Below are 15,040 nucleotides of genomic sequence, written 5' to 3' on the forward strand. Positions count from 1 at the left end.
AAGGGTCCTCAATAATGTGGAGACAGGAAAGTGAGACCAGGAAAAGGTGACTTCCCAGCACTGCCCTGCTCTGGGCCGATGCTCTAGCCCTGTGGTTAGCAAACTGTGGCTCGCGAGCCACATGCGGCTCTTTGGCCCCTTGAGTGTGGCTCTTCCTGAGCCTTAGGAGTACCCTAATTAAGTTAATAACAATGTACCTACCTATATAGTTTAAGTTTAAAAAATTTGGCTCTCAAAAGAAATTTCAATCGTTGTACTGTTGATATTTGGCTCTGTTGACTAATGAGTTTGCCGACCACGGCTAGCCCCTTCTTGCTCAGCTAGTGGGTGTGACGGGGGCCTGTCAGGCAGGCTCCTAGGGCCTCGTTTGGGGCCACATTCCACGCTGACTTACAGATGAGCTGGTGACAGCTCTGGTGCCCCTCCCAGAGCCTCGGTTTCCCCAGGGGCTTCTGTCCATCTGCCAGAATCCACTGTGGTGGCTGGTTTTGCTCTGATCAGAGCAGCAATGCAGACAGAGAAAGGCTGCTCAGTAGCAGCCAGCTGCCCCTGGAGAAGCGCTGGGCCGCAGACCAGGCAAGGGCCGAGCTTGTGCGCTAGTAGTGCAGAACCTCGGCCCCACCCACATCGCAGTCCCTGGGTGATTCGTTCCCATCAAAGTGAGAGACGTACTGCTCTTGCAGAGTAGTTCTCAGAGCGTGTTCCCTGGGAGCTTGTCAGCATGGCAGAATCTCAGTACCTCCCTCCCCCACCTCCCACGTGGGAACCTTCCCTTCATCCGGGTCCCAGCTGCGCTCTCCATGTGGGAAGCCGCGCTCTGGGCACTGCTGGCCGTACAGCGATGGGGTCCTGATCTCTGCTCTCTCCACCTGGCAGACCTGCGGAATGGTTCTCACCTGCTGCTTGCATCGGAGGCTCCAGCTGCATGTTCACTAACGGCCCATCCTGTCCCCCTCCAACCGCCCCCCACAAGGACAGGGGTCCAAATCCCATCTGCCAGACCCGCGGAGCCAGCATAGCTCATCTAGAAACTCCCAGAAAGTCCGCATCCCTAGTGCCCACCCTTCAGACCCACCAAGTGCTCAAGACCACGGCTCCTGCGGTTCCCACCAGACGATGGGAACCCTCCTCTTCTGAGTGCTCACTGCCAGCCCAGGCGGGGACCGGCCCTGCCAGGGGCAGACAGGAGGCTCCCAAGGACCACAGGAAGGTGAGAGAGTTGGACTCTGCTCCCTCCCAGCTCCTGAAAGGACATTGAAGGACTACAAACCTTGACTCCTCTGGACCAGGCGTTCAGCGTGACCCCGACGGGTGCTGAGCAGCCCTCCTCTCGCCTCTGCCAAGGTTTGGGGGCCTTGCTCTGGCCTCTCGGAGCTGCATCACGGTGGGCAGTTAGGGGTATCTCTGCTCCCAGAAGGCCCAGGCCTCTGATCTGCCCACCCCAAGGCCTTCTCACGGGAGAGGAGTGTCCCCATGGCCTGGCTCCTTCCTGCAGGGCCTGGGAGTGGAGAGAATGAGGTGAGGCCTCCGGAAGCTGGATGCGGGCAGTGGTAGAGGGTGGGGCTTCGGGCGGGGAGCGAGGGGCCTGGGGGCGTAGAGAAGGCAGGCGGGGAGTTGGCCCTACCTGCATGTGCGGCAGCAGGAGCCTGCACCGCCTGGAGGCCTTCCCCAGGAGAGCCCCAGCCCCCAGGAATCTCCTGTGTAGGGCCTGATTCTCAGAACGGCCAGGGTTTTCAACCTTCGGCGGTTAACGTGGGCGAGTGTAAAACTCCTCCCGACTGGACCCAATCGCAGAGCCTGGAACGCTGGAGCCCCTGAAAAGGTAAAGCTCCAAGTCGAGGGGTGCTCTGCCCTGAACCTCACTTGCCCTGTGTCAGCTCCCTGACCACGGGGCCTCGCTCTGCTCCCGGAGCGAGCAGTCCCTCCCTCCAGTCCCGCCTGGCTGTCTGAATTGGGCAGGGGATGCTCAGGAAGAACTTCCCGATACTGAGGGAGAACAGAAAGCAAAGCCTAGAAATGCAGTGCAGATGCTGACAGCCAAAGCCCTCCCCCGCCCCCCCACCCAGCCCCCTGAGGCTGTGACATGGTGCTCCAACGGGAAGACCCCACACCCACTTCCACACCTGCTCTTCCCGCCCCACCCATGAGAGGTGGGCCCTTGTTATGCTAAAACCAGGGCCAAGGAAGGTCACCGCCTGCCTCCCCACTGGGTCCAGTCCCAGTGTGACAAGCTCAGCTCTGGCTGAGCAGGGTCAGTCCTGGGTGAAGGGTATTCTCTCTCCCATACACAGGTCCCTGCTATCCCCAGCTCAGCCCTCAACTGAGCAGAAGCTGCACACCCTCAGAGCGCATTGCCTCCCTGCCTCCCTGCCTCCGGGGCTGGTGGGGACCCTGCCTGGCTTAGCTCCTCCACAGAGGGCCTTGGGGTGGCTGAGAAAAATTCATACGGAGGGAGACCAGCTTTGCTAGCAACCCCAGGCTGCATCAAGGACAAAAGGAAAGGTGGTGTGGTCATCTTTGCTGCCCTCCAGCTTCCCGGGACTCAGGCAGATAAATAAAAGGTGACGGTGAGGCCAAGCTCTTTGCAGGGACAGAAGTCAGACCGACAGGTCTCAGAGAGAGAGAGAGAGAGAGAGAGAGAGAGAGAGAGAGAGAGAGCTCTTCCTGCCAGGGCCGAGGGAGGCGGCAGTGGGAGGGGTGTTGGCCTGTTACATGCCTGCCCCTCCTGGGTCCCTTCACTTTCCTGAGGTGCCCCAGCCTGTGCAGATGGGGATGGGGTGCCGGGCCTTGTCACTGGGGGAGACCCTGGAGAGCTGACTTCCTGCCCCACCTCCTGTGCTGACGAGGCAGAGGCTGGGGGAGCTGTGGCTCCTGTGCTGGGCATCGTCTTGGGAGCACTACCAAGGACCGGGCTGGTCCAAGCCGCAGAGGGACAGAGCAGCCCAGAATTTGGGGACTGGGACCTCTTTGTTCATGCCAACGGCCTGGGAGATGAGACACGGTGACAGGAAACTGAGGCCCAGGGCATGGCAGGTTCCCCGAGGGGCGCCCTGAAGGCTGGAGTCAGAGCTGGGGTGCCGGTCCCGCCTGTGAGCATGCAGATCTGCGCCAGGATGGCTCCCCCAGGTCCCTGCTCTGAGGCCGGCAGAGCCCTGAGTTCCCGGAGAGAGAAGGCGTGCCTGGTGAGAGCCATCGCAGTCCTGCGGGGGCAACAGGCGCAGGCACACAGGTCCAGAAAGAGGCCAGCACACCCACACCTCGATCTCACCAAGCGGCCCTTCCCTCCCTCAGCTCACAGGAACACCCCTCCCAGAGGGAGTGCTGCACCCCAACTCCCTGGATGACCTGTGTTTGGGGAGACAGGAGTGTAACGGCCTTTGGTGAGGGGATGAAGTCTTGTTTCAAATATTTGCGACCATCCTTCTCTTTCTCCCTCCCCCTCCCAGCTCCAGGAGCTCCTCAGGCATAGCCATGGGGGGAGGGGGGGCCAGGGCCTTGTGTTTACTGAAGGCCTACTGTGTGCTCAGAATGTGTTAGTCACGTAGACACACCATCTCGTAGGGACCGAGGTACGAGGGTATATTCCCCCCACTTCACAGAGTCAGCAGCAGTGGCTGCCGTCACGCCACCCCTCTCCCCAGCACCCCCAGTTCTCCATCTCTACTAAACCGCCAGGCTGACATTCAGGAGCAGCATGGCCTGTGGGGTGTTGTGGAGCCTGGGCAGCCTCTCCCCAGTTGGGCAGGACCACCATCAGCCCCAGCGCTAGAGCCCTGCTCTGTGCGGTTGGAAGAGAAGAGTGGCTCCTTTGGGCTGACAGGGGACGCCCCCCCACCCCCCGCAGAGTGTCTCACAGGAGCCTGGGGCCATGGCTCAGGGGCGCCTGGCCTACCACCTCCGGAGCCAACGCTGACACCAGAGTGAGGGTGACCGCCCTCGGCACTCAGAATCCCCACGCAGATGTGAATGCTCATGCGGCGTGGAGACAGTGGTCTGGGCATGGAGGCCTGGCCAGGTGGCAGGAAACGCCTCCCCCGCCCGCCCATGCGGCCTCACGCATCACAGAGCGACCGGGGCAGGGAGGAGGTGCCCGGCTGGTGGAGCTGACCGCCTCCTGCCTGCCTTCCCTCCCCTCTGTGGCCGATACCGGGCTCTGGGTGGGCACAGTGTGAGCTGTCTCAGGCCTAAAATCTCATCAGGCTGCCACCCAGTGCACGGCCCCAGGCCTGGCCCTGAGGAGGGGTGGGGTGACATGCAGGGCGATGTGCCTCCAAGATCCTCATGCCCCATGGCCACTGTTGGTCTTGGGATCTGCCACTCCCGGTCCATCTTCAGGGGTTCAACGTGGGGGGTGTGAATGAAAAGTTACTTTCGCCACCACCCACCCTGCTATCAGCCTTGAAAACACTCTCCTTACTGGCCACTTTGGGCTGGGGACAGAACTGGAGAAGGGGAGGTGGTTTGATGGCTAAGGAGAACCCCACATTTTGTGTCACCACTGGGTGGCGCTCACATCTGCCAAGGATGCTAGTGATCAAACTTGAGCTTGCATGAGGGTCGCCAGCTGGTCAACTGGAGGGTTTTTAGCACAGATTACTGCCCCCTCTTCCCTCTCCCCCTCCCCCATCTTCAGATCAGAGGGTGGAGCCAAGGATTTGTGTCTCTAGCTAGTTCCCAGGTAATGTGGGTGCTGCTGACCTGGGGTTGCACCTGGAGAGCCATGCTTTCGACCACAGCCCTGAACCACCTTGTGTGTCACAGCCCCGGGGCTCAGTCCCCTCCGGGTGTGAGGCTTGGGTCCCACTCTGTGAAACGGGGCGGCCGTGGGCAGTTCACCGCCAGCCAGGACCGTGCCTCCCTGCCGTGCGTTCCTGCAGCACCTGCCCCACCTCCGCTTGGATTGAGGGGCCGCCTGAGCCCGTCTGTGACCCCGGCTGGCAGAGCAGTGCCGGGTCCTCTTCCCTGAAGGGAACAGGTCCACAGTCCAGCCCCCTTTCCCACCCGCTCCGGCCCCACGCCACTCTCGTCGACCCTTCTCTCTTCCAGCACAGTGCCAGGCCTGTGCCCCTCCCTCGGCCTCCCGCGTGCCCTCTTCCCCGCCGCGCCGCGTGAGCACCACAGGCACCCGTGCCAGCGCCACAAGTCTTTCCAGGCAGCCCGTTGCTCCTGAGGCCAGACAGGCTCCTGGGGATCTGGAACCGGCGGTCCTGGATATGGGCTGTCACAATACTCTAGAGCCAGGGGTGGGCAAACTTTTTGACTCGAGGGCCACAATGGGTTCTTAAACTGGACCGGAGGGCCGGAACAAAAGCATGGATGGAGTGTTTGTGTGAACTAATATAAATTCAAAGTAAACATCATTACATAAAAGGGTACGGTCTTTTTTTTTTTTAGTTTTATTCATTTCAAACGGGCCGGATCCCGCCCGCAGGCTGTAGTTTGCTCACGGCTGCTGAGTCTAGAGAAGACAGGGAAGTCGCCTGACTCTATCACATACAGAGAAACTGCTCTCCTTGTAAACAGCCCCTCCACAGTGTAAGCCAGCCTCAGGGCCAGGGGGCACAATAATAAAGGAACTGCATCTGGGACTACCTGCTGCTGCTGTTTTTCCTCCCCTGCAGGGAATTCCATCAGGTGTGGGGGGGGGGGGCGGGGGGGCTGGTAGGAGCCCCTTGACTGCACCGACCTCACCTCCGTGGGCGTCACTACTCCTGGTGGTGAGCGAGAGCCAGGCTCTCACAAGTGTGCTTGAGTTGTGTTCCCCTTAAATCGCCTTTGGGCAGCCGGGACTGCCACACTTCTGACTGTGATGCCCAGCAGCCCCTGTTACGAGCCTGCGGTCTGCCCGTCCTGCTGTGGGCATCACCCTGGCGGGCTGCAGCCGATGCAGGGTGTGCGGAGAGGGCAGGGCAGGGGCACTTCACGCTGAGGCACACCTTCTACTGCTCCCTGGCCCCCACCCCCCTCCCCGCAGAGTGTTAGTGTCTCCCCCTTCCTCCCCGACCACTCATTTGTCCTCCTCCCCAAACTAGAGTCAGGCACTCCTCACCCCAATGCAAAAAGACGTCCATCCATGATTCAGAGGGACTGAGCGCACCAGGGTGCCCGCCCACTAAGAAGCGAAAGAAAGTAAATGCTTGTCTTTTATGACATAAAACATTCATTCCGTTTCATTCACTATTCTGTCTAGAAAACTTGCTTAAGGTGGGGTGGGGTCCATGAGGGAGCCTGAAGAGCACCCGGGTGAGCTGGACGCTGGGGACCCCATGACAGAGGGACTGGGGGGCAGGCTGGGCGGGGGTGGGGGGGTGGGGGCTGCCTGGGAGGGATCCGCATCCCTGGCCTCCTCCTGTGTCTCCCGGTTGGTCGGGACCATTCACTGAACAGTCACAGTGGCAGCCCCCCTGGCTTTGATATCAGGCCGGGGGATGGGCCCAGTCTGGGCGCCCATGGTCACCCATCTCATAGGATGTCTGCTCACCTGCACCATCACTGAGTGTGAGAGGGTGAGACCCTCCAGGCCCCTTCCTGCCACACACAGCACTGTGGGTGCTGCCCACGCTGCCCCAGGGCCCTGGCTGCCGGTGGGGCCTGGTCAGGATGGGGGCAGTGGGAGCCTTTGCGGAAGCTGTCACCCTGGTGGCTGCCCCTGGCCTGTCAGCTGCCACTACCTCCTGGCAGGAGACAACGCCTCTGTCAGCAGGGTGGGCTGCTTCAAGCTGGTGGGACTTGGTTCCCACTTCCTGTCCCCAACTGAGAACAGAGAGGCTGCCCATGAGGTAAAGAGACACACAGGGACAAAAGCTGAGATTCGTCTTCTCCTCCTCCTCCTCCTCCTCCTCTTCTTCCCTTTCTTTCTTTCTTCTTTTAGTTTCCAATCAAGCTTTTAATGAAAAGATCATAAAATAACTTTTTCTCCTGTGATAGAAAAGTAATTCACTTACTTTCTTCTTAAAAACAAATCCATGAGAAGCCCCTGCTTCCATCACTGGCTGAAACCCTGTCCAGCAGTGACTGAGCAGGAAGGATGGGGCACTGCAGGGGGACCCAGTGGGACCCTTTGGCTCAGTCCAGGGGTGAAGAGGGCAGTGAATTAATCTTGAATCTGGCCTTTTCCATCAGCCAGGTGCAAACCATGCCACGCACCGAGGCTGGAACAGGCCGGCCAGAGCCCCGTTAGCCTAGGCACTCCCTGAAGAGGTGAGGAACAGTTTCATGAGGGGCTCATGGATCCCTGATTGGAATTTGGAGAACCCCACATTGGGAACCAGAGGTCAGATTCAACATTCTCTCCCTGAGTTGCCAACCAGTAAAATAAGAAGGCTGCGTCCTCTCTAAAACCGGAGTCCCTTGACAGAGAAAAAGAAATATATTATAAATCTATTGAGGTTGCAGGAATTGGGCGGGGGGAGCGGCGAGGGGGGCGGGGAGTTAGGGTGGAGGCAGGAGACAAAGGTAAGGGGCTTCCTGCTGCCATCAAATGGCAGAGCATGGTCCTCTTGCCCGCCTGGCGGGTCGGCCCTGCTTGGGACAGTGGTGAGGCTAGGTCCCAGAACTCTGCAGCCGCCAGAAGAGAAACCTCTGGGCAACACACTCTACCCGCCAGGCCCACCACAGACCACCAGGTGGCCTTGCTCTTCCAGTCCCTGTCCTCTGCATCACGATCACCAGAGGAACCTGGTCACTGCCCAGGTGTGCCCTGGGGACAGTCAGCTACCTATCACTCTCCAGGCCCACAGGGGGAAATTCCGGCTTCAGCCGGAGGGCCTGGCTCGAGTGTGTCCTGTGGATGTGGCTTTTCTTTTTGTCGGGTTAAGGAGGCGCAGTAGTCCATCTCACGGCTGTCATTAAACTCAGCATAATGAGATGGCTAAATCAATAGCCTCCCAATCTTTACTGACTGCTTTAAGAAGGGGCCATTGCAATGCCGATATTTTTGTGCCCCAATCGACATTCATTTAATCTGACTTCCCTCTTGCGTCTGTGAATTACTGTGCTCTACAACCAGCCCAGAGCAAAACTGGGAGACACGTCCTGCAACTCTCCTTTCCATAGCTCACTCCCCTCCCAGATCCCTGCCCTGGGACCCAGCTTTCAGCAGGGGCCCTGCTTCTCCTTGGGGACCCTAAGCCCCAAATTTGACCACTTCCTTGGCCTAGGAACAGGCTGGGTGTCTTTCCATACATGCCTCTATTAAGTCTTCACAGCAAATCTGTAAAATAGGTGTCATCCTCATTCTGCAGATGACGAAACCAAGACAAATTCAATGACTACAAGGCTCCTGAGGACACCAGCTGCGGAGCAGGAATTTGCCGAGGCCCTCCAGCCCCCACCAGCACGTTCCCACCCAGACCTGTACAGTGACGGCTGATAGCACAGTCATGGTCAGGACAAGCCTAGACAACGCCTGTGAAAGCATTGTGAGGCTGTGACGCTCAAAACAAAAGGAGAGATAGCTGCATGTGCCGGCCTCTGCCGTCTCCTGCCCGTGAGCAATGAGCCTAGAAAACACTCACCTGCATTTGGTGCAAACCATTCATCAGCTCCAGCGCAGGGCGAGGGCCGGCATGCCGGATGAGCGGCAAGAATGCGCTTTCCCCCACAGTAAGTCTGTCAGTCACCAGGCTCATCACTTCTCCTGGGGTCTCTCAAACCTGTTCTTTCCTCCGTCCCACCGGTGTTGCCCGAGGGCTGCGTCATCTCTCACCTAAATCGCCTGCACAGCCTCTCCGAGGTCCCTGCACCCACGCTGTCCCCTCAGCCACAGCAATGGTGCTCAAGGCGGGTCTGAGCCGGCACATGGGCTTCCGGCCTCTCAGCAGTTCCCTGTGCTCTTGGCTTAAAGCTCACCCCTTCACCCCCCTTCACCGGTGTGCCCGCCCCAATGACATCGACAGGACACCCCTCCCTGCCACGTCAGCTCCTCCCACTTCAGCTCTCAGCTCCACTTCGGAGATGGGGTCAGCGACTCTCCACCCAGAGAACATCAGCATCGGAGCCTGAGGTGCAATCCCATTGACTCTGTGGGCCTCTGTGAGCCACAGGGACCGGTCTGGCTGTTCACCACTGTATTCAAGCTGCTTGGCACAAGTTAGTGTTCGAGTCTTTGTGTGACAATGTCTTGTCTGTGCGAGCCCTGGACGAGCTGTTTTGAGGAAGTTCTCATACATACCAAGCCGGCTCCTCTGTGGCTCACAAACCATCCTTTCTCACTTGCCCTTCGCTGGACGCTGATGGGAGGCAGCTATCCCGCCTCCTCACACAAGAATGGGGGAGCAAGAGGTCCTCCAGGGTCTTCTCAGCCACCCATGCCATGGGCTGAAGAGCCCAGAACCCATCCCAGAAGGCCCTTGCCTAGTGTTAGAAGTCTCCAGGGGAGAAGATGCCCAGCCCTGTCCTCCCGCTGACATCCCCTCTCCTCCCTGGCCAGGTGGCCCGCCTTCACTGCTTAATCTGACTGGAGCTCAGTGCTCACAGAACAGTCCGTGTGTCCCAGTACCCTGGGTGCCAATGGACTTCACTCTGTCCCTCAGAGAAGACAGCACAGGGACACGGGGGCATCCCATAGGTGTGTCCACAGGCTGCGGGGCAGGAGTGAGAGCAAGAATGGGCAGAGGAAGCGGCTCCCACCCACTTTCTATGCCTCGGTTGGTCCTCAGAGGATGGAGGGTCACCCTTCCCTGAGCCATGACCATCTCCTGACCCCACAGCCACAAGGTCTCCTTGCACCTATGACAGAGGGTCCCCTCAGACGCCTCAGTCAATCCTCAGCAAATCCCTGCAGGTGCTGGGACACAGCAGCTGCAGGAAGGCTCCCAAGGTTGATGCTCTGGGACAATCCCATGCCAACCTGGCCTCTGCCCGAGGAGGCGGGAGCCAGACCTCCACACACGAGGGCTGAGAGATGCGGCTCCCGCTCCCATCAAACCCACGCTGCACATTCGCCTTCATTCCCGCCCCGGCCCAGCCTGGTACCTGAGCTGCAACGATGGCCCAGGGCAGGGTGAGTCTGAGCTTCTCGCCCCAACTTGTCACTGTGACTACAGCAGCCAAGGAGGCTGGGAGGCTTCCCTGCAGTGAGGTGGCACAGCCAGTGTTTTCAGTGCCTCCCTCCTCCCCGCTGACCATCTCGTACTGACTGGTGTTTCTGTGCCCAGTGGAGCCAGCTCAGAGCCACCTAAGGGAGTGCAGCCCAGGCAAAGCCACCCGCAAGGTCCCCTCACCCCTGGCTCCCATGAGCCCCAGGGTCATCAGGGGGGTTGGGGAGAAACTGCACCTAAAGCTGCATCCCTGCCCCACAGGAGGCCAGGAGTGGCTTGTCGCTGCCCTTCTCCCAGCGCACTAAGGGCCTGGCCCACAGGCTGGTGGACTGGACGGGACAAACACATAGGTGGGGTCGGCCTCTCATGCAGAGGGCCCCCACCAAACCCGCCTCAGGTCACCAGGCAAAGGAGGTGTTAGGATTCCTCAAGCACCCACAGAAGGACCCCCCACTCCCCTAAGCCAGCAGATCTGTAACCTGGGCTTGAGGGAGATGAGTTCCTAGCTGCAGGGTGTGTCTTGGACAGAGAGTAGGGCTGGTGCCACAGTCATGGTTTACCGAATAAACATACCACAGAGACAGCCTGCTTGTGCTTTTGACATATTATCAGGTTTTATTTAAAAACATGCTAAAAACATGGTGTTCAATAAAGCCAGGACCAGGATGAAGGAAACGCAGATACCGCATCACAAGCAGAAAAGTGCATTTGAAACCAACAGGCGTGCTCTCCCGTGCTGGGCAGGGTGTGCCCGGAGTGCCCGGTGAGGGCAGGAAGGCCAGGCCCCACCCTGGACTACTGCTTCACTGCAGGGAGAGGAGGGAAATGGGAGAAGGGGAAATGAGCCCCGGACGCTGAAAGGCTGAAGGACCAAGAGCGGACCCCACGCACCTGGCCCGGCTCCCATCCTACACCAGGTCCCTGCTAGTTAGCACCTCCACCAGTGGTGGGCAGGGGGCCCGAGAGCCGGACAGTCATTTCCATCCATTTGGCTGCTCTTTGGCCACTAAAACAAGGAGGGATGGCCACCTGGTTCCAAGTCAGACCAGAACATTTGCATGAGCATCTGGGGTGGGCTCAGCAGCCTTCCTGAGCGAGCCCAGGATGCAGGCCCAGGCCCGCAGGAGTGCAGGGGAGACTGTGCCCACACCTGCTGCAGCCCCCGGAGCAGGGCTCAGGCCCTGCTCACTCACCTCCCGAGGTGGCTGCAAAGGAAGGCCAGGGAAGGCATTCCCCTGATGCCGTCTGCAGGACCCTGACCTTCTGAGCCTTCTGTAAACTGCCTGCATCAGACCTGACTGACTAAATGAACTCTGACTCTGGTGGGGAAGCCACAGCTGCAGCCTCCAACACAGTGTGGGCCAGACACAGGCTTGGAAGAGCACTCCAGCCCATGCACAGCACCTTTCACCCAGTGTCGACTCAGCCAATGACGGAACCACCAAGCACAGGATGAGACCAGAAGGGAGTTTGGGAACTGTGACAAGATTCTGAGGACAAATGATAGGGTGGGGCGCAAAGGAGGAAGGGGGTCTGTGGCAAGGGCTCCAGGCCAGAGGATGCCCCTGAAGCTCCAGAAACAAAACACTGCCAGGGAGGCCACACCTCCCAAGGTGCTAGGCTTTTGCTGTTGATTTTAACAAAAATTAAAAATTGCATTGATAGGCATAAACAACCCCCCACCCCCAGCATAAACTCAGTATGCACCACGTCCCACTGCACGACTTGAATGCTGTTTGCTGAGTGTCTCCGCAATAGCCTGGTGGCAGGCTGCTAGGAGCTCTGCAGACTGGGGTTCCCGGAGGCAGCCAAAGGACCCAGAGGCAGTTTTTCTCAAACGTGTGCTTACCCCTCCTCCACCCCAGGCCCCACCTCCCCAGCTCTCCCATCTGCACCAGCTCTCAGGAGGTGGTTCTACTGCCCACCTCACTCCCCACCCTCCAAAGACGTGAGTCCTGAGCTCACCCAAAGTTCTGTCCTCCTGGTCCTGACTGCACTGCACTGAAGATCAGGGGAGGGGTTGCTGGCTGGGCAGCTGAGTCTCAGCTCTTGGAACAGACAGATGGAGGCTGGAGAGATATGGGCCTGGTGGGAAACTAGGGCTGGAGTCACGTGGTGTAGAAAAAGGCAGCCTCCCTGAGGCCCCACCTGGGGAAGCACCCAGGCCCCACCTAGTTAGTGGGGAACCTTTTCAAGCTCCATCCCACAGATTCTTGACTTCCTTCTAAAACTGCAAAATGCTCGCTTAGACCAGCATAAATGCTGGTGGGCACTCTCGCAGCCGAATGCTCCGCCCACCTCTCATCTCCCAGGCCCTGACTCAGGCGGCTTCCTCCTGGGGCTACTTAACAGGATCCAGTCTGACATCTCTCAGTTTTCTGTACTTTTCCTTGCGGTCACTGGGGACATGACTGCCACCCACCCCACCATCCATGAGCCCAGAGGAAGATGAGTCCTGGGACCTGGACGGACACCTCCCCCTTCCTCCCAGCAGGAACCAGCAGCCCAGTGCACCAGCTGGAATGGTCACGGGCACCACTTCCACCTGCCCTCCTGACTCCAGGGTCCTCTGCCACTGTCTGAGCAGCAAAACCTCAGGACTGCCTCCCTCCCAGAAGCAGTGTGAGAAAGTGAGCAGCAGCTGAACGAGAGGTATGTGTCCGGGAGTTCTACAGGAATGTCTGTGAAATCACTGGGGTTGGCAGATGTCGCAGGAAGGCCCGCGGGGGTCGGGGGGAGGAGGGCCTCCCGTGCCGGCAGAGGGCAGAGGGAGGAGGAAGGGAAGGAAAAGCAACTGCTCATCCATGAAGTGGAAGGACCCACAACGGCTCCAGCTGTGTTCCTGGGAAGCACCCGGCAGCCCCCCAGGGACCCCGCTGCTCTGGCCTCCTGCACCAGCATGCGCAGACACGTGGCTCCTGAGCCGGACGCTCCTCGCGCGGCTGCACACGCCTCTGTTTCACCTCCTCTTCCAGGCTCCGGTGCCACAGGCCGCGGGGCAGACAGAGCAGCCCCAGCCGCCTCCCTCAGAGCATCCGAACGCAGGCTGGCCCACCTCACCCAGTGCCTCCTGACTGCTGCACAGTGGTTTGTCCTGACTGAAACCCGACGACGTCCTCTCTCCCACCCGTCTCCCACCCTCAGAAAAAAATCAAACTGTTACAGAAATCAACACAGTAAAAAGTTATAAATCAGAAAGCTAACCCTAAACTTATCTGAGATAATATTCCTGAATAATCATAATCAGAGTAAAATAAAATAAAAAAAGTTACACTGTAAGGTATAAAAAGCCTGGGCAAGGTGCTCCTTGGGTGCCTGGCCGGAGGCTGCCGCTCCCGCTGTCCGAAGGGAGGCCTCTGCTGGGCAGTCTCTCCGCCAGGCGGGAGCACTCACGGCCCCCCACGCGCACAGTGTGGTGTGAGGAAGGGCGGGGCAGCCACCATCGGTGCGGCCTCCTCCAATGCGGCCCCCGGCCCACCCTGTCTTCTTTGGCAAATGCACAGATGCAGGAATCCAGCACCCCCAGCACCCCAAGTTCTCCATGCCTTCTCCCCATGGCTCTCCACCCCAAGAAGCCTGAAGCGGGGTGTGTGGAGGGCGCTGGCGGACATGGGTGCAGGGGGCAGCGGTCTGGAGTGCGGGCAGGCAACACAAAGCTCAAATCTCCTTCCTTGGCACAGTGTCCGCGTGGGGGCTGGGCTCCGTTGGCGCTCAGGCATCGTACTTCTTACCGGTCCGGTGGATGTGCTGGAAGAGGGTCATGGAGAAGGCCATGCCCAGAATCTGAAAGACACGGGGAACGGGCTCAGACAGAAGCCCCACGGCTGGGGCCACCGACAGCAAAAGGTACAACCGATTGTGGGCGTGAAAAACCTGGTGGGATGAGGATAGTGGTGAGCAGAGGAGGGCACCCCGCGACCAGCCCAGGGCCACACCGTGAGCTCAGCCCTCAGAGCTGTCTGTACAGAATGTCGCCGAGCCTCTCCATCTCAGTGCTGTGTGAGGCCGAACGCACAGAGGGCTGACCCTGACCCGCAGCTAAGAAGGCGGTGCGGAGGGGGAGGGAACGCCCTGTGCTCATTCGTTCTGTTCTGGAATACACAGTGTGATTCTGGGGCTGCAGCAGACACTCTTACCAGTGATGCTTAGGACATTAATTCTTGTTTGTTATTCCCTCAACTCCTGAATCCTGAAAGGGGGTGGTGACAGCAGGGAGCCAGCCTGTGGCTCAAGTCACCACAGATAGTCTGCATTGGGCACAGGCCACCAAGCAGGTGACACTGTGCCTCTCCTGGCTCCCACACCGAAGGTGCGGGCATACGTGGAGGAGACCATGGTGGATGAGCCCAACCCCAAGGTTCTGGTCCAGGTCCAGGCCTGACCCCAGGCGGACCTGACATGAGCCCCACTCTCGGTACTAAATGGTGAATGCAGCTCACATGAGAGCTCATCTGCTCAGTCTGCGAGCACTTAGATAAATCAGGCACGATCTGGCCCCTTGGCCCAAGGGTTTAGGATAAGGAAGATCCCTGGTGCAGGATGTTGACCGTCTTCCCATGGACCGACCAGGGAAGGTCAAGTACTCCAAGAGGAATCAGGCATGGAGACTCCTGCTCACCAGGGACAGGAGCTATGTGTAGTGGGCACAGGAGGGAGCCCAGGAAATGCTCGTCCCCAGAAAGGTCAGGGTCTCGTGCTCCCAGCCAGCTGTGTCGGCCTCATCATCAAGAGGAGAGGCAAGGACCCCTCCTCTTGCCTCTCCATCACCTAAGCTCGGCCTTAAGAGAACAGCGTCACTACGTGCTTGCTAAGAACAGCTAAGATGACCTGGCACTTCCTCTGTGCTTGGTGCAGCTCCTTGCCCGATGTGAGTCATGTTAAACTCACTCCCTGTTGAGAAGTGGCACGATGATCAGGCTCGTTATATTGATGTGGAAATTCAGGCACACAAGCTAATCAGTGTGCCCAGGTCACACATGTCTAACAGACGGTAAGGCCAG

At 59.0% G+C, this 15,040-nt stretch overlaps 2 protein-coding genes across 9 annotated transcripts in view; one reads left to right on the top strand and one right to left on the bottom strand.

Annotated features, from left to right (window-relative positions):
• The window catches only part of TSPAN11 (tetraspanin 11), a 52,378-nt gene extending 50,347 nt beyond the window's left edge, over positions 1–2,031 (top strand). For both annotated transcript variants that reach the window (XM_059683854.1, XM_059683855.1), the window contains one exon: positions 877–2,031. Coding sequence is in view for 1 of the 2 variants with exons in the window: in XM_059683855.1 (XP_059539838.1) it covers positions 877–936 (60 nt within the window). In the remaining variant the exon portion in view is untranslated. The remainder of the gene's footprint in view (positions 1–876) is intronic.
• An 8,598-nt stretch (positions 2,032–10,629) lies between these two features.
• TSPAN9 (tetraspanin 9) overlaps positions 10,630–15,040 on the bottom strand; it is a 211,966-nt gene continuing 207,555 nt past the window's right edge. For all 7 annotated transcript variants that reach the window (XM_059683861.1, XM_059683862.1, XM_059683859.1 and 4 more), the window contains one exon: positions 10,630–13,823. In XM_059683861.1, coding sequence (XP_059539844.1) covers positions 13,752–13,823 — 72 coding nt within the window. In that variant the 3' untranslated portion in view covers positions 10,630–13,751. The remainder of the gene's footprint in view (positions 13,824–15,040) is intronic.

Source organism: Myotis daubentonii, chromosome 2, assembly GCF_963259705.1.
Source record: "Myotis daubentonii chromosome 2, mMyoDau2.1, whole genome shotgun sequence".
Taxonomy (NCBI): domain Eukaryota; kingdom Metazoa; phylum Chordata; class Mammalia; order Chiroptera; family Vespertilionidae; genus Myotis; species Myotis daubentonii.